Source organism: Mesocricetus auratus, unplaced genomic scaffold (genome assembly GCF_017639785.1).
Source record: "Mesocricetus auratus isolate SY011 unplaced genomic scaffold, BCM_Maur_2.0 Super-Scaffold_100007, whole genome shotgun sequence".
NCBI lineage: Eukaryota > Metazoa > Chordata > Mammalia > Rodentia > Cricetidae > Mesocricetus > Mesocricetus auratus.
This window is the reverse complement of record NW_024429191.1, coordinates 10946126-10966139: the sequence shown is the minus strand read 5'-3', so window position 1 is coordinate 10966139 and position 20014 is coordinate 10946126. Positions and strand designations below refer to the sequence as shown.

The 20014-nt window shown below is 46.6% G+C and overlaps 1 protein-coding gene across 2 annotated transcripts in view; it reads right to left on the bottom strand.

The window, feature by feature from the left end:
- Positions 1 to 235: 235 nt before the first annotated feature.
- Positions 236 to 20014, bottom strand: part of Axin1 (axin 1) — a 46905-nt gene continuing 27126 nt past the window's right edge. The window contains exons 3-11 of one of the 2 annotated variants that reach the window (XM_005081554.4): positions 17092 to 17232; positions 13171 to 13267; positions 11124 to 11261; positions 6997 to 7514; positions 6473 to 6643; positions 5245 to 5490; positions 3176 to 3283; positions 1760 to 1927; positions 236 to 1076 (exon numbers count right to left, since the gene is read on the bottom strand). In XM_005081554.4, the coding sequence (XP_005081611.1) occupies positions 950 to 1076; positions 1760 to 1927; positions 3176 to 3283; positions 5245 to 5490; positions 6473 to 6643; positions 6997 to 7514; positions 11124 to 11261; positions 13171 to 13267; positions 17092 to 17232 (1714 nt within the window). In that variant the 3' untranslated portion in view covers positions 236 to 949. The remainder of the gene's footprint in view (positions 1077 to 1759; positions 1928 to 3175; positions 3284 to 5244; positions 5491 to 6472; positions 6644 to 6996; positions 7515 to 11123; positions 11262 to 13170; positions 13268 to 17091; positions 17233 to 20014) is intronic. The other variant, XM_005081555.4, reaches the window with a different exon arrangement.

Sequence of the window (20014 nt, the reverse complement as noted above, 5' to 3'; positions counted from 1 at the left end):
TGTTCATGAGCAGGGCTGGCTGCTGGTCTGCCTAGTTTGGCCCCTGGTGCTTGTTGCCTCTAACTCAGCATCTCATGGGGTCTGACCTTTCTCTGTGCTCCTGGCTTTGGGGTTTGCCTGAGCAAGACAGGTAACACATACAGAGGCCAGCTTGCTTCCTTCACTGCTTGGCTCAAAGGCAGCATAGCCACTGGCCCTGCCCCACTGGCAGCAGACAGTGGATCACACATCTAAGGCAGGTTCAAAAACTTTTATTTCATTATTATCCAAGTACCTTTGAAAAGATAATTGTACAAGTCATCGCATGAAAAATGGGCTCAGGGTACCCCCTGCTGGCCCTGGCCTGAGAAATATACATATTTACATGGACACTTAGAAGGGACCAGAACCCCCTCTGCTGAACCAAGCTGGTGGCTGGAGACAGGCAAAGAGGCCTGAGGTACTCAGCCGCCAGACTCACACAGTGGCAGGCAAGAGACAGCTATGTTGAAGGCACTCAGTGACATGTACAATATACAGAGGCCCCCACAGGATCCCCTGATACTGGGCCTGAGCCCAACCAGGTGCAGTGGATAGGTCCCAGAGGAGAAGAGGACACGGGGATAAAAGCCCAGGCAAAGGTATCCCTGGGTCACTCTGCATTCAAAAGCAAGAGCTGCTGAGGGTCATGAGATGGCTCCTGGTATTGCTTCAGGGAGCGATATAGGGGTAGGTGGGGCTTTCCTTTTGAAAAACAAAACAGAGAAACCCATGGAACCACTCAGTAGGAACACTCCCCCTTTCCCAGGCCCAGAGGGACAGAGGTATGGCAGACACCTGAGACCCCCACCCCAAGAGCTGGTGACACAATCTTGTGCTGCTCCCCACATCGGGCTCCCGAGGACAAGGCTGCTCACTGGCTGATGACTGCACTTTAGAGATGGTGTACCCTGGGTGTGCTGCCCAGTGCTCAGTCCACTTTTTCCACCTTGCCAATGATCTTCTCTTCAAAGACAGGCAAGACTGCCTCGTCCTCCCGCACTTCTTCAAATACCACACCACAGTCAAACTCGTCACTCACTTTCTTAAAGTAGTATCTAGGGGCAGAAAATTGTGGAGACAGTGAGAAAAGGCAGCTCTAGAAAGGGAATGCCTGCTCTTGAATCCCCGGAATTCCTACCAGCCTGCAGTGCAGGCTTGCCCCCAACTATTGAGCTAGGATCCAGCATGTTGAAAATTGCTTCAAAACCCCTGGGCGCGCCAATCCTGGCTTCTGGTGTGTATGGAGGTTGCTGATAGCCTTCTGATTCAGGAAGAGAGAGGTCTTGGGGCCCCAGCTCTGCCATCTCACATGAGATGACACAAAGAGGGCTGACAGGCTCCCATGTCACTCAGGTATCAGTAATCTTTTCTGGAGTGGGTGGGTGGGTGGGGTTTGAGACAGGATTTCTCTGTGGCTTTGGAGGCTGTCCTGGAACTAGAGTTTTTGTGACCAGGCTGGTCTCGAACTCACAGAGATCCGCCTGCCTCTGCCTCCCAAGTGCTGGGATTAATGGTGTACACCACCAACGCCGGCCAGGTATCAGTAATCTGGAGTTTTTGAGTTGACTGACATGGAGGTAGAGAGAGGTCTGAGGCTAGAAAAGAGGGCCAGTCCTGATGCCATCCAATTCTGACATGCCCCAAATAGAGCAGTAAGCAGCAGCCATGGCTGAGAGCAGTAGGGTGAAGAGGAAGAGAAAACTGGGCAAGTATGCTCTACGGCTGCAGCTTCTCTCACCTGTAACTCCCCTTCTTGGTTAGCAGCTCCTTGAACTGGCCCAGTGTGACAGCACGGCCCCTCACCAGGGTCCGGTAGGGGATGGGTTCCCCACAGAAATAGTAGGCCACAACGATGCTGTCACATGGTGGTGCACTCCCGCCACCTGCCTTTCTCTGTGATTTTGTCCTGGGACAGAAACAGAGTGGTAAGTAGTGGGCTCAGGCCAAGGTCACACAGAGTACCTCAAAGGTACCCTTTACCAATAGAGGACAAGACATCTCAGGGTCAACATCTCACTCAGCAATGTGGTGTTCACAGGCCCTGCTACCCACCTACCTAAAACCTGGGTGCCAGTCCTGTGTAAACCACTCACTAGAAAATAAGCTACAGGTCTAGCTCTAAAAGAAGCACTTCCCCTCCAGACCATGTAAAGTGGACACAGATACCCACAATAATAAGACCACGCCCTCGGCTGACAAAATTTCATCTCCAAAGTTGTAAGGGGGTTGATCCCAAGACACTGACAAGTCCTAACCTCTCCAAACTTCCATAAGCCTTGAGTATGGACCAATCAGAGCTGCACAGCTCTGGAAGGGAAGTGTTCCTAGGATCAGGATGGTCAGGATCTCCAAAGCAGACTGGAGGCCTGAGCTGTTTATTACTCAGGTCCTCAAAGGGCTGTATAGCTGCTCTTAGTACGCTCCTGTGTTCCTGTACTTTTCAGTCACCCCAGAAACTTCCATAGCTGGCCTTGCCCATGGTCACACGGCTGCTTTTCCTTGGCCAAGTAAGATACATGGGCCATTCTGGATGTGTAGTTTTCCAGGTTCTTGGTCCTTCTTCTAGCAATGGGCTTTTGAAGATCTCTGGGGGTTGAACCTGGGGAAGACCTACTTCTCCAGAACAACTGGAGGGCCATCTGCAGAGGCCCCAAGGCCCAAGGAGGATCCTCATCTTCCTGTCTTGAGTAAGAGCACAGGAAGGGCATAGTCAGAAATGTCCCTGACCTACATGTAGCTATGGAAGGAGGTGCAGAGCCTAAGTCCTGGCTGTAGTCACACCATCCAGATGCTACCATAAAGTGCCTCAAGCTCCCGGTACTATCTCAAGGGGACTAGGAATGTGGACCTGATCCTGTGTAGAATGGTGGTAGACCCACCGGTCCCCAGAGCTAGTTCAGAAGCTCAGTAGAGTAAAGCCGAGATAAAAGGCAAGCTGTGGTGCCTTCATGGACCACACATAGGCCTACTGATCATGTCTACACAGAAGAGGCATGATCTCCTCTATTGGGAGACAGGGTGGAGAAGCCCCAGCAGGTCTTTGTCCAGCCCTGACACATCCTGGCTCAGTGACAAAGCCTATCAAAATAGGTTTTCCACTTTGGGATTTGGCCTGGGCTGGGCAGAACTAGGAGGACCCACAGGGCGCACGTACTCTGTCTCGGAGAGTTCCAAGTCCGACACGGCTGGTACCACATTCAGCACCGGTGCACATGCTGGCCTGACACAGGTGCGTCCCCGCTGCATGACTGCCTGCACATACCTAGGAACAACCCGCATCAAACAAGATGGGGCTCAGCCAGTGTTGTGGACAGTGTGCACAGACAGGATGAGCAGCAGGAACTAGCTGCCAGTAACTCCCACTCACATATCATCAGAGGCCCTGCCCTAAGTGTCTAGATACAGGGTCAATGCCGGTCTGCTCTTTGGAATACACCCTGGAGAACTGCTGGTCTTGGTGCTACAGGCTCTCTTCACCCCCTGCTCAGATGTCTTTTCCAGCTGGAGGTTCTTGGAGAAGGCCTGCCAAGACACCTCCCAGGGATGTGGCTCTTTCTACAGAGAATCATCATGATTTCCTGAAGATGATGTGGACACAAGACATGGGCAGCAGTAGTGATTCTGCCTTACTGTTTCTTGGGGAGCTGTTGTTAGCATGACTGAGGCATGTCTCAGGATCTCTGAAAAGCAGAGCCTTTTCAAGAGAACTCTCTACTTGGGTATGCCACTATGGGTCCCTAATAGTGACTCTGCTCTGATCTACCTTAACAGGGCCTGCCAAAGCCTGGGCCTTTCAGCCTTTCACTGTACACATCTAGACTTGCTTATAAAGTTCTAGAAAATAGACTCAATACATTCAATTTCTTCACACATGAAGGTTTTGGAGGCACCAGCTAAGAACTGGTGTGTGTGTGTGCACTTGAGTGCATGCCCGCGCGGTGATGATATTCTCATTGTGGGGGGGCGCGCGCATGCGCGCGCGCCAGCGAGGTGATGATATTCTCATACCCCAAAACACAAACAAGAAGGGTTTAGCTGATGCTACTGGTCAGAAGAAAACCATAGCTGTTGTCATGTGGGGCTTTCCAGTAAGTGGTAGGATGAACAGATGCAACATCTTTATCACAAGAGAATGTTAACTCCAAAAAAAAAAAAATCCTGCCTCCTAGGAACACTGGCTTCTGAGCGCACCCTGCCCAGACCTCTGAGGGCATCATTCCTAGTAGATCCCACATGACATCCTGCTCCACTGACTCAGACCTTTGCCAGATACATGCAATGTTTCAGCACCAGGAGGAACACTTCCTACACAGAGCAGGCATCACAAGTGCATCACATGGCTTACAATAGGTGACAAAGTGGTCCCTTGTATTCAAGGTAGCTGTGACTTCTTTTGGAACTAGTATAGTCTCAGAGCCTGGTGTGGGTCCGTCTGTGGAGACTTTCAGCGGCCTTCAGTGACCAGGGAAATGTCTAAGCTCCTGGGGCAGCCTAACCCTATCGCAGAGTTTGCCAATCAGTTGTAGCATCCCAGGGAAAGAGGACTCTTAGAAGTGAGGTCAGACCCCAGAATCTACACAACCCAAGCTGAATTAAGGAGATGAAAGTTCCAAAGGACAATAGTAGTGGCCTTTGTGTGACCACGGTTCCAGGGACTGGGTAAGAAACAGATCCTAAGCCCTTGTGGAGATTATTACCCATCTGGGAATTCCAATAAGCCAGAATGTCTAGGCAAGTGAGTCAAAGTCAAAATAAAAGGGTCAGAGAAGGCCTGTTCTGCCTCCAAGAATACTGCTTCCTAAGGAGTGACCTTTTAAGTTTGGGCAAGGACAGAATAGGCTTGCTGGGCCATTGTGGTGAAAGGGCTGGTGTTGATGTTCTTGAGGTTGAGAAGACAGGGAGACGGGTTGGAGCTGTGGTCATTCCAGACAAGTCCTATAACTGCCTGTGCTTCAGAGTTGTCCATCATCTCCCTGGGGCTGTGCTTTATATGGCTGTCATCAGAAATGGTCAGGGTATCTACCACTAAGCTGGGCATGTTCAAAAGCTGTTGGTCATCTGGCCACATGCGGGTGAGAACATTTAACTGCATAGCTCTCTGTCCTGCAGCAGGGCTACCTCTGTGGTTCTCAGTGGAAAAGCAGCCCAGAATGGTTGTCTTCCCCCGAGGGCCTTCTTCAGGCCTTCAGGCCATGTAAGGTCACCCATACCACATGAGCCTACCTCTGCTTGGAGGGCAGCTTGTTGGCTCTCTTCTCCTCTTCCTCCAAACGCCTGCGGGCCTCTTCCAGCTGGGTCAGGGGGTTAGGGGCTGGATTGGGTGGCATTGTGGGATCTTGGATGAAAAGATGAGAAGGCTGGACAGAATTTCGGAGCTGAGCACTGACCCAAGGGTGCACGGCCCCAGGACGCTCAATTGACAAGGGCCTGGAGCTTTCATGGGCCTGTTGCTTCCTCATCCCAGAAGACCTTATGGAACAAAGACAAGTGAATGCATGAGCAGGGGAAGCAGCCAAGTGTGTCCATACCCAACTACAGGAGTCATGTGGGCCTCCTCTGATCCCACACAGGCACACCCTTCCCTTCTTAAAGACTGTTCTTTTTGTGTGTGTGATTCAAGATTGAACCAGGGGTTTGCTCGTGCTGTGCTGTCACTGAGCAGCATTCTAGACCTTTCTTACTTTTTGAAAAACAAATTCTTTTTTGGATTTATTTATTTACTATATATACAATGTTTCTGTCTGCATGTATGCCTGCAGTCCAGAAGAGGGCACCAGATCTCATTACAGATGTTTATGAACTATGGTGTAGTTGCTGGGGAGTTAACTCAGGACCTCTGGAAGAGCAGCCAGTGCTCTTACCACTGAGGCATCTTTCCAACCGCACTCTTTGAAAATTTTATTACATTGTATTTATTTTGTGTCTGAGCACCACTAGAACACACATGTACCATAGCCTGTGTAAGGATGTCAGAGGACAATGTTAGAGTTCTCTCTTTCTATCATGTGTGTCCCAGAGTATGCTAAGGGCAGGTAGTGAGTAGGCAGCACATTAAGGTTTTTGGGACTGAGGAAACAGACCTGCCTCAGTCCTAAACTGCCCTAATATGTTCAGAAATGGGTCATGCCAAGAATTACAGGGATGGCACCTGCTCCCTGTGGAGCCAGGAATGTGTGGAAATATAATACAGCATTATGAGACAAGACAGATGAGAGATATCCAGAGAGGCCACATTAGGGCTGAGCAGCCTCAAACCCTTGGGATTGAAGAAAAGTAAGCGTAAAACAGAAGACTCTCCCACAGCTGACACTTATATAAGTTCATAGGTGACAGGGACTTAGATGGAGTCATCTGACCTTGAAGCCAGAAATAAACTCCAAAAAGCAAGGGTGCTGGCAGCAAGAAGACAGGTGGCCTGCTGCTCTGGGACAGGCCCCTGCAGCGCACTTACCCATGGCCTGCCTTCCTGTGTCTGCTGATCTCCTTCTCACCCTCAATGATCCACTGCATGATCTTCTGGTTCTTCTCTGCATCCTCTGTGGTACTGGGTACCTCAGCACTGGCACTCTTCCCAGATTCAGCCTTCTTGGTATTTCTTTTGGAGGGTGCACTAGCTTTACCACTGTGAGATCAAGATATTTGAGGTCAATCTGGCCTACCCTGCTATTTCCTAAACCCTCAAACCCAATAAGAGGGCCTGTAACCCACTGTGAAGGCAGTGGTCTCTTTGAAGGTCAGCTGTCTGGGGTTTGTTTTAATATAATGACAGTCATGCTGACCAGAGCTTAAGACAAACTTACAGCCTCTCCTCACCCAGTCATAGCAATGCCTGGAGCTGTCTGGCCCCTGGCCCTAGTATGTTGTATGACATTTATTGGGGATGACCAGGTCACCATAGGGCCATGACCTTTCTGAACCACAACTTGTATACAAGGACACACTGGAAACATGTGGGAGGGCTGGGTCAAAACTCACCTAAAGGCCAAATCCCCAGCACTGGGGGTGGTGCCTGTGCTCTCTGAATAGCTGCGGGGCTTGGCATGACCATGTGTTTCTGGGCCCCATGAGAAGCTGCTCTGGACCCTTCGGGCAGCTTCAGCCTCCATTTGCTCCTTAGGTCTAGCTGAATTATGGTGGACATGGTGGTGGACGTGCCTATGGTGATGCAGGCCAGCTGTATCCAGCTTCAACCCCAACTTAGGAACGTGTTTGCCATGACCGGAGGTTACACCCCCTAGTACTGCAGTCTTGGCTACATGTCCACTGTCGGGAGAGCGGTGGCCTGGACCAGGCGACTGGCAGCCAGGTGTCCTCATGACCCTTTGCACATGCTCATCCAAAATGCTCTCAGGATTCTCCTCATGAGCATCCCGCAGTCCGGAGCAGCCCATATCCACATAGCGGGGTGGGAAATGGTGCCAGGCTGGGCCAGAAGGCAGCTTGTGACTTGCCATGGGGCCAGAAGGCAGTTCACCATCCTCCCCTTCTTCTTCCTGTGGAGAAACAGCAGCACTGTCAGAACAAGAATGAGGACAGACCTGGAAGGGAGCCACAGTCCTGACAGTCAAGCCAAGGACTTTCCTGATTGCAGTGTAACCAAGTCAGGGAGAGGTGCTGACTCGTGGATACCCTGTGTTTGAATCTCAAAAGGCCCTGGTGTAGGTTGTTGGCCATATAGTTTTATGTCTCTCAGTAAATAAAAAGGTTTTGTTCTCTGTTCTGTTCTGTCTGTCTGTCTGTCTCTCTCTTTTCTTTTCAGTTTTTCAAGACAGGATTTCTTCGTGTAGCCTTAGCTATCCTGGAACTTAATGTGTAGACCACACTGGACTCAATTCACAGAGATCTATCAGCCTTTGCCTGGGATCTCTGCTGGGATAAAAGGCATGCACTACCACTATCCATCATGTTCTCTCTTAGTTAATATTCTCCTTGATTTTCTGAAAATTGCATTATTTATTTACCCGTTCGTTTATTTTGTATGTGTGGTACACCTGTAGAGGCCAGAGTTGTGGAAGTCAGTTCTATGAGTCTAAAGGACAGAAAGAAGATTGACAGGCTTGGCAGCAAATGCCTTTACCCACAGAGTCATCTCACTGGCCCTGCTTCAGGTTTTTTTTTTTTTTTGTTGTTATTGTTTTTTTTCAAGGCAGGGTTTCTCTGTGGCTTTGGAGGCTGTCCTGGAACTCGCTTGGTAGTCCAGGCTGGTCTCGAACTCACAGAGATCCGCCTGCCTCTGCCTCCCGAGTGCTGGGATTAAAGGCGTGCGCCACCATCACCCGGCCCTGCTTCAGGTTTTAATGCCATATTCCCTCAGGTAGAAAGAAGGGAAATTTATAAAACCATGGGACTACCTTGGGCCAAGACCCAGCTTTTCTTTCTTTTGGTTTCTCAAAACAGGGTTTGTCTGTGTTAACAGTCCTGGCTGTCCTGGAACTTGCTTTGTACGCCAGGCTGGCCTTGAACTCACAGAGATCCACCTGCCTCTACCTCCTGAGTGCTGGAATTAAAGGCAGGAGCCGCCGCCACCACCTGGCCTCAGCTTTGTGATAAAAATAATTTTAAAAATGAGTAATCAGTCCTGTACAAAAAGTAGTAAAATCTACAGTAAATGCATCAATGCACACAAGCCACAAAATTCTATGTCTTTAGTTACCTGGTCATCCACCCATCAGGAGACAGTTCAGGACAGGCTGGCTAGTGGACAAAGAAAGCTAGAGCATACATGACAGCCCATCTGAGCCAGAGGCCTTCTGTCCACAGATCATTTTCTGAGCTGATATAGGAGAATCACTCAGGGCTTTTCATTAGTATTCTCTGTTAGATCAAAAAACAATACCACTGTTCTTAGCCTGTACATCGCTCTAGTCTTTCTTCTTTAGAGCTATGGTGTTCACTCTAGGGATACTACTTTATATCTGTTGTCCTCCTTGCCACTAGGGACTGAGCCATCCTATCTGGCCACAGCTGGCACTCCACAGAGCTAAGGCTCAGACATCAGGAAGTCATCAACACCTGGTCCCCACTGCCTTGAATCAGTGTTAGTCCCTTTGGAAATGGACCAGGAGGTGCTGTTCAGGTGAACAGGACAGGATGTGCATGCCAGCCTTGGGATAAGCAAGGTTCCTTGAGGAGCCTGTTTTTCAGAGTCATCTGTGACATCCATAGGGGCACCCTCACAGAAGAGAAGCAGTATCTGTGAAACGTTCTGCTACACATATGAAGATGGTGATTTGGATCACAACAGACAAATAAATTAGGACTTAGCACCTCAGAAAGGTTCTGTGTTTCATGTTAATATGGTTCCACATTTTTTTATAAACACTACCAGAATGCTAAAACTGTGTGACCTAGAAGATGACTGGCTTCTATCTGCACAGTCTCACTACCCACCAGAGTCCTGACTAAACACCACAGGGTTACCTACGCAACAAGGTGCCACTCTAGGTTACAGTGGGTCCACAGTGTAACGTCTGACTGTAGTCTATTAGCATTGCATGGTGGGTAATGCTGCAATACTGACCATCACAGAATGGCTAGCAGGTGGATGGCCATTCCTACACAGGAAAGGCTGCCTGCCAGTTTAATGAACATTCCTCCAGCTACCAAAAGGAACAGGAGAGAATGCTGGTCTCAGTGACAAAACAATTTGAGAGAGAGAGAATGTGTGCGTGCGTGTGCATAAGAAACCATTCATGCTGGGAATTGAACTCGGGTCCTCTGGAAGAGCAGCTAGTGCTTTTAACCACTGAGCCTGTCTCCAGTCCCCATATGAAAATATTTAAAGATGAATGGTTTCTTATGCACACACGGCAACTTACAACTGTCTGTAACTCCAGTTTCAGGGGATCTGACACTTTCAAACCAATGAACATAAAATAAATTTAAAGAAATTATTAAAATATTTTCATGCAAACTCCTTGGAAAGTTCCACTATCTTTTTTTTTTTTTTTTTTTTTTTAAGATTTTTAAGATTTTTAGCCAGGTGGTGGTGGTGCATACCTTTAGTCACAGCAGAGGCAGGCAGATGTCTGTGAGTTATAGGCCAACCTGGTTTACAGAGTGAATTCCTGGGCTACACAGAGAAATCCTGCCTTGAAAAACAAAAAGCAAACAAAAATTATTTTTGTTTATTTTATGTGTAAGAGTATTTTGCCTGTATGTATACCATGTACATACCTGATACCTGCAGATGTCAGAAGAGATTGTCAGATGATTGTGAGCCACCATGTGGGCTCTGAGAACCAAACCTACTTCTCCAGAGAACAAGAAACACTTATTCCTGAGCCATCTCTCTAGGCCCTGTTTACTTTAATCTCAACCTCCAGTCTGTGAAGATTACAACTGGTGCCATGAGCCCTGTGACTATAGTAGTATGTGGGACCTGCTGCCAAGGATGGAGCCCTGACACAATGCACACAGTTCACCCAGGGAGCCAGAGAGGGAAAAGATGGGCCTGGAGTAGGGTTTTGAGTTTGGAGAGGGCTGGGTTCCATATGTCATATAAATAAAAACATCAGATAAGTAACAGAGTATGAAAACTTATGTAAATAAAGACATTTGATCTTAGCCAGGCGGTGATGGTGGTATACTCCTTTAATCCCAGCACTTGGGAGGCAGAGGCAGATAAACCTCTGAGGCCAGCCTGATCTACAGAGTGAGTTCCAGGACAGCCAGGGCTACAAAGAGAAACCCTGTCTAAAAAACAACAAACAAAACAGTGGTTTCTCAATGAACCAAAATGAGCTCCAAGGGAGTCATTACAACTACTATAGTTTGTAGTGTCCCCTAAGTTGAGTAGGAGCCTGGATCTCCCCAACCTTCCTACCATGGTCCCATTGTGTCTCAGTTCAGTTTCAACCACCTGCCAAGGCTAGGCACACAGTCATTTTGTTACCTTCCTGTCTTCTTCAAATGTTGGGAGCCTTGGGAGCTTCCTCCCAGGCATCTCCTGGCAGGAAAAGGGATTGCTGAAGGAAGCATTAGGCTCAGTTAGTGGCAAAAGAGAGGGGGAAAAGGTGCTAAACAGAAAGGCAGGTAGGACACAGAAACACAGTGACAGGAAACAGTGGCCTGGATATGGTCCTAGCATATAGTTCACTCACCATTCGTACACGCTTCAGCCGTTCCTCCAGCTTCTCTTCAGCCTCTCGAGTGCGCTGAACAGCTTCTAGCCGGTGAATAAGCTCTTCAGCAAACTTCTGTGGTTCTACCCGGATCTCCTTTGGCATTCGGTAAGTGCGCTGGAGAAAGACACAGCAGTCAGGAGGGCTGCCTTCACAGGGCAGTTCTGTACTCTTTACAGAGCCACACAACCTTCTAGCAAGAGGATGCACAGGAAAACTTGATCTTTGTTACTTTAGTTTTATACATTTATTTCTTTGAGTGTGTGCATGCACATGGTGGATATGTGCACCATGGCACATACATAGAGGTCAAAGCACAACTTCCAGGAGTTTGGTTGTGTTTTCCCCTTTTACCAGGTAGGTTCTAAAGACAGAATACATGTCATCAAGCATGGAGGCAGGTGTACTTATTCACTAAGAAAGCTTGCTAGTTACATCTATTTTAAAGCAGGTGTTTATGGTTCCCTTTTACTGGGATACTAGTATCCTCATTGGCTCCCTTTTCTTCACTGAGCACTGACCTGAAGATGTGGACATCTCTCCAGCCACTATCAACTACATTACTGGAGGCCTGGGCAGGGTCCTGGAAGCACAGGTCGTGGAACCCGAGTGAGTATGTGTACATGCACACAGACAGATGGTGGTCAGTACCTTGGTCAACATGGTCTACACTCACACTCCTAACCTGTCACAGAGAAACATTCAGGACATACAGTGGGGGAATGCCTGAGGCTCAGTGCAAACAGCACGAGAAACACAGGGCCAAGATGAGTAAGCACAGCACTAGGAACTCCTAGGGTAGACTTATGGTCTTGAAGTAGCGTAATCCACAGCATTTCCAGGGCATAAACCCGTTTGAAGAAAATCCTAGATGGTAGTGCCTGGTCCTGATGCATGGCTGAGTGTAATCAGGGTAGGACTGCACTCGAGAGGGTTGGGACTCTAGGATCTGTTACATCAATGGGAGACATAAAATGTATAATATACAGAATAAATGTGATTTTCCTACCACAACATAACTTTCCTGACTTGGGAACTGAAGGTTCAACCAAAAAGCTGAAAGACACCAACTAAGAAATTCTGGTCTGGCAGTTCACGCCTTTAATCCCAGCACTCAGGAGGCAAACAGAAGCAGGCAGCTCTCTGTGAGTTCAAGGCCAGCCTGGTCTAGAAAGGAAGTTCCAGGGAAGCAGCCAAGACTGCCTGTCATATAGAGAAACCTTTTTTTTGGAAAGCCAAAAGGAAAAAAGGAAAAGAAATTCTGATGAGGCTGGGTGTGATGGTGCATTCCTTTAATCCCAGCACCCAGGATGCAGACAGGTGGAACTCTGTGAGTTCAAGGTCACTCTAGTCTACACATTGAGCTCAATGTAAAGCCACAGCTACACAGTTGCTATCTGAAAATCAATGAAAAGAAATGTTGATGCCTGTGTGATGCTCTGAAGCACCCACCCTCCCTACAAAGGCATGGGTGGAGGACACTGCCACAAGCTCACCAAGCTCTCCTAGAAGCCTTTCTGCCCAACGCCTGTGTTCCAGAAATAATTACTCTGTGTGTCATCAGTTGTCAGTGTAAGCACCCATTGCTCTATCACAAAAAAGACAAATTCCTTGAATTTCTTGAGTAGTAAAGCACTTGGATGGATTTGTAACCATACCCTGGAGTCAGGTGACTTGCAGTGTCCAGGGCTGGGTCTCAAGTCAAAACCCATCCAAGAGGGAGAGCATCTCACTTTACAGAGAAATCATGCAGTGAAGGGAGGGTGCCACCTGGAGGACACTCCCTGATAAAGAGCTTAGGAACCCTTTCAGGCTTTAGGAGCTATCTTAGACTATCCACTTTGATGGTTATCTCTTACTCCAACATCACCCAGACTGTCTGCTGTGCCCAGTGGTAAGGTGTGGGTCCTAGGAAGTCTAACAAGTGCCTCTCCCACTGATAGGTGCCTTGGTGGCCAACTCTGTGTAGGAAACCAGCTAGGCATCTGGAGAGAAGGCACAGTGCTGCTGAATATGTGGTACTTACAGGAATGTGAGGTAGAGGCACCCGCCCATTGACTTGGACACTCTCTTGCATCTCCCTTCGGTGCTGCTTACGAATCCTGTATGGGGGGATTCCATCCCTGAATAGACAAAAGATAAAGCCATTAGCTTAAGCAGAAAATAAGGTACAGCATAATACCATATACTTACCAGACCATTGTAGTCATTACTGATAGCAATGATATCCACATTATAACACCCCATGTACAAGCATACATGGGACTATATGCGCACAGCCACAGTTTCTTACATGCACTTCATCACACACGTGCGTGCTTGCACACATACACACACACACCCTCATATATGATAACAAAGCCCAGGAGCTCAGTCATGGACTGTTCTTCCAGTTACTACTTACTCAGTATTCAACAAAGATCAACTGCCCTTACTTTATGTATCTGCATTTACAAAGTCTGAAAGTTTTATAACTAAGAATCATTTTCACATTACAAGAATTTTTACTATGTATACACACACATAACACCATGTATATAATCTGTGCACGTATGTGTTTGAGGACATATGCCACAGCACATGTGTGGAGGTCAGAGGACAATTTCCATTATGTGAATTCTGGGGACTGAACACAGGTCACTGTAAGCATTTTAGAAGAGTGAAACAAACATGTAAGGCAAACTATAAACAGCCTTTGGTGCTATAAACCCAAGGACTAAGGTCACTAAAAGGTCAGGCTCTTTTTTTTTTTTTTTTTTGGTTTTTTTCGAGACAGGGTTTCTCTGTGGCTTTGGAGGCTGTCCTGGAACTCACTATGTAGACCAGGCTGGCCTCGAACTCACAGAGATCCGCCTGCCTCTGCCTCCTGAGTGCTGGGATTAAAGGTGTGCGCCACCAACGCCCGGCCCAGGCTCTTTCTTGCTCATTTAAAATAGATGCCATATCCAACACCTTGTGAAACTGCCCAGCCACCATCCCATGGTTCTGGAAGTTGCTTTAGGAATCAGTCATAGCAACAAATGGAACTAGCAACTCAGAAAAGACAGACTAATGAAAGTGCTGGGTCCTCTCGCTACAGCTCTCTAGTTACATGAAAACAGGTGGGTGGGGGGACTGCAATCTCCATGCTGAATGGGATGGGTTTTTAAATGATCTTGCTAATCAGAGTCCACAGGGTAGTTAAGGTGTATGGTCTGAGTATCCTGTCCCTCTGGAGGAGGCAGAAGACATCAAGGGCAGCAGAACCCCAATAGTACTACTCTTGGCAGCAGGAAAAGACACAGTCCCAATCAGGGGAGGGTTGCCCTGGCAACCTGCTCAGGTGCTTGGTGTGCCTGGGCAAGAGAGTAGTATTACAGTGCTTTTTCCTTTTATAAAAGCAAAGGGGACATAAAAGATAGAGGAGTGGGAGTTTAAAATTCATGACTTGGATTCCTAGACACTCAATATAGTAGGTGGCCTAAAGCCAGCAGCTGAAACCGGTTTCTTCTATACTTCTACACAACACTTTAAAATCCCCAACTTCTGGGGCTTAGGCTTGTCCTCAAAATCTACATCTAAGGATGGGTGGAATACTAGGAACACCTTGTTGAACAGTTGTGTGATCCAACTGTGGTTCCAACGTGAGAAACTTGTGAGCTATCCCAGCAGATATAGTGAGAAGCAGCATTTCATTTTTTTTTTGCCTCAGATTTATGTTCAAAGTATAGGTGGCAATTTGTACCCCAAATTATTAAGTCTCCCAATAAAATCCAAGATGAACAAATTGTCAAAGAAAAACTGCCTATGCTTGGGCCTGTGGACATAGCTCAGCTGACAGAGTGCTTGCCTAGAATGCATGAAGCGTGGGGACTAACCCAGCACTCCATTAACCAGGTAGAATGGTACATGCCTATAATATATGTCACACAGCAATGGCCAAACTGGGTTCTGAGCAGCAGAAAATGGCATGCTCTTGTTTTTAAAAGTCAGGTGTTGGGAGAATGTTTAAGTGCAGGCAGATGAAAAGAACCAGCCACAAAACTGGTATAAGCCGAGGGTGTTGGCTAATGTCTTTAATCCCAGCACTCAGGAGGCAGGGGCAGGGGCAGAGGCAGAGGCAGACAGATCTTGGTGAGCTGAGGCCAGCCTGGTCTACATAATGACTTCCAGAATAGCCACATAGAAAGACCTTGTCTCCAAAAAAACAAAACAAACAACAATAACAACAACAAAAGACAGGAACATAAAGGGGAAGCGTCCTCCAAAACTACATCCAGCAAGTGTGGTGAGAGGGAGATGGAGGTGAGCACCTGGCAAGTGGTCCAGCTGCTCTGGGGACAGAGAAGCTGGTATGGAGACAGAAGAAGGGAACAGAACCAAGATGAAGTACTTAGTCCTGGACAAATGGGTTTCCCAAATACTCTTACTGGCTGAATCTCTGGCTCTGTCCTTCTGACCTGCTGACTGGTCTGGCTGAGATGTTAATTTGGCTTCTGTATTGAGTCCTAAAAACTACTCCAGGCTTTTTGAATAGACAGCAAAATTTCAAACTTCTAGACTTCTTTTTTTTTCAATTTACTTATTTTTACTTTACGTGCATTAGTGTTTTGCCTGTATGTATGTCTGTATGAGCATGAAGGAACTGGAGTTACAGATAGTTATGAGCTGCCATGTGGGATCTAGGAATTGAACCTGGGTCCTCTGGAAGAGCAAACAGTGCTCTTAACTGCTGAGCCATCTCTCCAGCCCCTAGCCTTATTTTCTTGTAATGTTTTACCATCATAAATAGTATTATGTGTTTCATACTTGTGTGTGTGTGTTTTTTAATCCCAAGAGAGGGTTTCTCTGTGTAGCCCTGACTCTGCCTCCTAAGTACTGGGATTAAAGGCATGAACTACCACAAACTTATTTTTAATTGTTATTTATGAATTAATATATGACTGTAGCTGAACCATATTTTTTAATAATGCCTGTAACACATACTTCAGCAAAATCAGCGTGGAATTTACTCATTCAACAAGTATTAGGCCCCTCAAGCTTAACTAGGAGTGACTTTGGACGCAGCAGTGAACAACAGCAAAAATCATTCTTTAATAAGCTTACTTTTAAAAATATTGCCGCTTTAAAAATATGCTACTTTAAAAAATTTACAATCTAGGGCTAGGCAACTGGCATGTAATTAGAAAGTCCATAGTCGGGAGGGTGGTGGTGGCACCTTTAATCCCAACACAAGCATGAGGATATTTGTGAGTTTGAGGACAGCCTGATCTACAGAATGAGTTTCAGGACAGCCAACCAGACTGTTACACAGAGAAACCCTGCCTCGAGAAACAAAAAACAAACAATATTCCATATTATAAAAAGGTATGGGGCAGAAGAGCATGGACAAAAAACACATTTATGCAGCCTAATGGATTCCAGGACTGTCTCCTGGGCCTGTCTTCCCAGTGAAACTTATCCTTTGTGGCTAGGAGAAAATGAACCTCCAGTTTCTGGCTGGCAGCTCCAATCTTGAGTCCTCTGGTCTCTAAAGCTGCAGGTAGTAGCCTTGGCCTCCAAGAGAGGAAGCTAATACAAACTTCAACTCTAGCTTGGATTCTGTTCCAGGATTTTTAAACCATTCTGCTGTTGTGCTGGAGACTAAACCCAGGGCCCTCATGAATTACCCCTTGGCCTTGGGGATAGGTTTTGAAGAATAGTACTCACATGGCTGTCTGTCCTTTTTCTTTAGGGTTTTTGTTTTGACAGTCTCATTCTATAGATCAGGTTGGTGTGGCACTCATGGCAATTCTCCTGCTTCAGCTACCCAAGTGTTGGGCTTACAAATCTATGCTACCATGGCCAGCTTTGTGTTTGTTTTTTTAGCGACACTGAGGTCAAGCTTTAAGAGAATCAAGCAGTAAGGACCAGTCAGTGGGGTCAGCAAAGAGCACTGAAGAATGCAGACAGCAAGCATGGGACTTACACGCTACTATCCGTAAGGGATAGGGTGTCAGCATCACTGGACAGGCTCTGTTGTTCACTGTCATTGGCGCTGGTGGCTGGGGCCAGGGCATAGCCAGAGTTGACATAGTAGGGGTTGACGGGCTCCCTCCAAGATCCATACCTGTGAATAAGAAAGGCACATGAGTGACAGCAGAGCAAACTATTTTAATATACACTGTTAGTTATCTGGATAACCGCATGAGAAATTCAGAGAAAAACAGCAGAAAAGTCATGTATCTCCATCTCCTTGCTCCTCTCATCATTCCATTCTTCCCAATTTGAAGGGAAAGGATTAAAGAGGGTCTAAGCCCTGGGCATCTTTCCAGATGTTTCCTATTTTTGGAAAGGCATTTTAAGGATACATTCATAGAGTAACATTTGGGTAGCAGAAAATACTCCATCTTTCTCCTGAAGAGCACAAACAGAAAGGATCCATGTTCCTTGTTACAGTACAAAGTAACCCACTTCTGGCCCAACCCAATAAGTATTTCTAGAACAGCCCCCAAAAGCCACTGGGGCTCTAACTCACGACCTTGAGCTCCAGACATCAACGATACCCCTTGGACAGAACACACCGATGAAATCTGCTGCTGGGTAGGTATGGGGAGGTAGGTCAAAGCCCCACTACTAGGGGTACCAGAATCCAGTTGCTGCTACACAATTGGCCAAAAAAAACCCAAGATAATTAATCTGCATTTTTTTCTAAGGACAAATTTGGGTACATGTCTTTTGTTTTTCTCTTCATCTCTTTATAGCTTTTGGTCCTTGCCTACTACTAGGTGATTTGTAAATTTGTAAGTTTTCAAATTAAAAAAAATATTTTAGCTGGGTATAGTGGCATGTACCTTTAAGCCCAGAACTTGGGAGGCAGAGGCAGGTTGATTTCTTGTGAGTTTGAAACCAGCCTGGTCTACATAGCAAGTTTCTTGCCAGCCAGGGCTACAAAGAAAGACTGTCTTGCTAGTTCTAGAATGACCAGGTTACAAAAAGAAACCCTGTTTCAAAACCAGAAACAAACAAAAAATATTTTATGTATAAGAGTGTTTGACCTACAGGCATGTAAGTGTACTATGAGCATGCCTGGTGCCCACAGAACCCAGAAGAAGGAACTGGATCTCCTGGAGCTGGAGTTACAGACAGTTGAGTGGATGTTTAGGTGCTAGGAATGGAACCAGGGTCTGTTACAAGAGCAGCCAGTGCTGTTAACCACTGAACCATCTCTCCAGCCCTCCAAATATGTTTACTATTAATATACATATATATTAGTACCTATATAATATATACATAGATATTCATGCAAAATATTTTTTCCTTCAACATACTTTTTCAAAAAAATGTTTGTTCATTGGTGTTTTTCCTGAATACATATATGTATGAGGGTGTTGTATCCCCTGGAACTAGAGTTATAGACAGTTGTGAGCTGCCATGTGGGTGCTAGGACTTGAACCCGAGAATTCTGGAATAAGAGCCAGTCCTCTTAACTGCTGAGCCTTCTCTCCAGCCATACATACTTTTCCTTATATTCAGGGTCCTCTTACTCTGATTCCTTGAATACATGATCCTGCCTCAGTCTTTCTGAATAGTTGGGACCCACAGGAATAGTTGGGACTAAGGGACCATACAGGGCCCCTTGTAACTTTTTTATTGTGCCTAGACAGATTGTTTAATTTAGGTTATAAATACATTGTTCTATTATTACTTAAAAACATTAAAAGATTTTTTTTTTGAGACAGAGATCTGCTCTGGCTAGTCCTGAACTTGCAGTGATCTTGCCTCTGCTTTCCCAAGTACATGATCTATCCTATCCAGTTCCTCTAAGTTTCTGCTTGTGTTTCCCGCCCTCCCCCCAGGTTTTTTTTCGAGACAGGGTTTCTGTGTGTAGCCCTGGGTGTCCTGGAACTCTCTCTGTAGACCAGGCTGACCTCAAACTCACAAAGATTAGCCTGCCTCTGCCTCCCACATGCTGGGATTAATGGTGTACGGCACCACTGCCTAGCTTTCTGCTTGTGTTTTAAGAAGAGTCTTACTATGTAGTTCAGCTTACTATGTAGTTCAGCTTGGCCTCAAATTCACATTCCCTCTGCCTTAGCTCCTCAAATGCTGGGATTACATCTATGTGTTACCACACAGGCTTCAAATACTGTGTGTGTGTGTGCGTGCGTGCGTGCGTGCGTGCGTGCGTGCGTGTGTGTGTGTGTGTGTGTGTGTGTGTGTGTGTAAGCCAGAGATCAACCTTGAAGGTGATCTTCAGAAGACTATTCATCTTACTTTTGAGACAAGGTTTCTCACTGGGTCCTGGGGTTTGATGATAAGGCTAGACTACCTAGTCAGCCAGTTCCAAAGATTCTGTTTCCATCTCCCTAGTGTTGATTATTACATCTGGCTTTTTACACAAGTACTGGGAAGGAAACTCAGGCCCTCAAACTTGAATGACAAACCTTTTATTGACTAAGTTAGCTCCCTAACCTCTACTTGCTGTTTTAACTTTTTTTATCTTTATCCAAATTGAATATATATACACACATAAAATCTAGCTGATCCTCTGACCCTACAATGGATAGCCAGTTGTTAGCACTAAACACTACATAATCAGTAATTTAAACACTACTGTTGCCTACATCCTGACCTCACTTTTAACACAGGAATCTGGATTCTACACTGTTGTGCTGAGGGACAACCCTGTAGTGGTTGTACATCTATAGCAGTGGTTCTTTTTTTTTGGTTTTTCGAGACAGGGTTTCTCTGTATTGTGTTTTGGAGACTGTCCTGGAACTCGCTCCGTAGACCAGGCTGGCCTCGAACTCACAGAGATCCGCCTGCCTCTGCCTCCCAAGTGCTGGGATTAAAGGCGTGCGCCACCAACGCCCGGCCAGCAGTGGTTCTTAACCTGTGGATTGCAATCC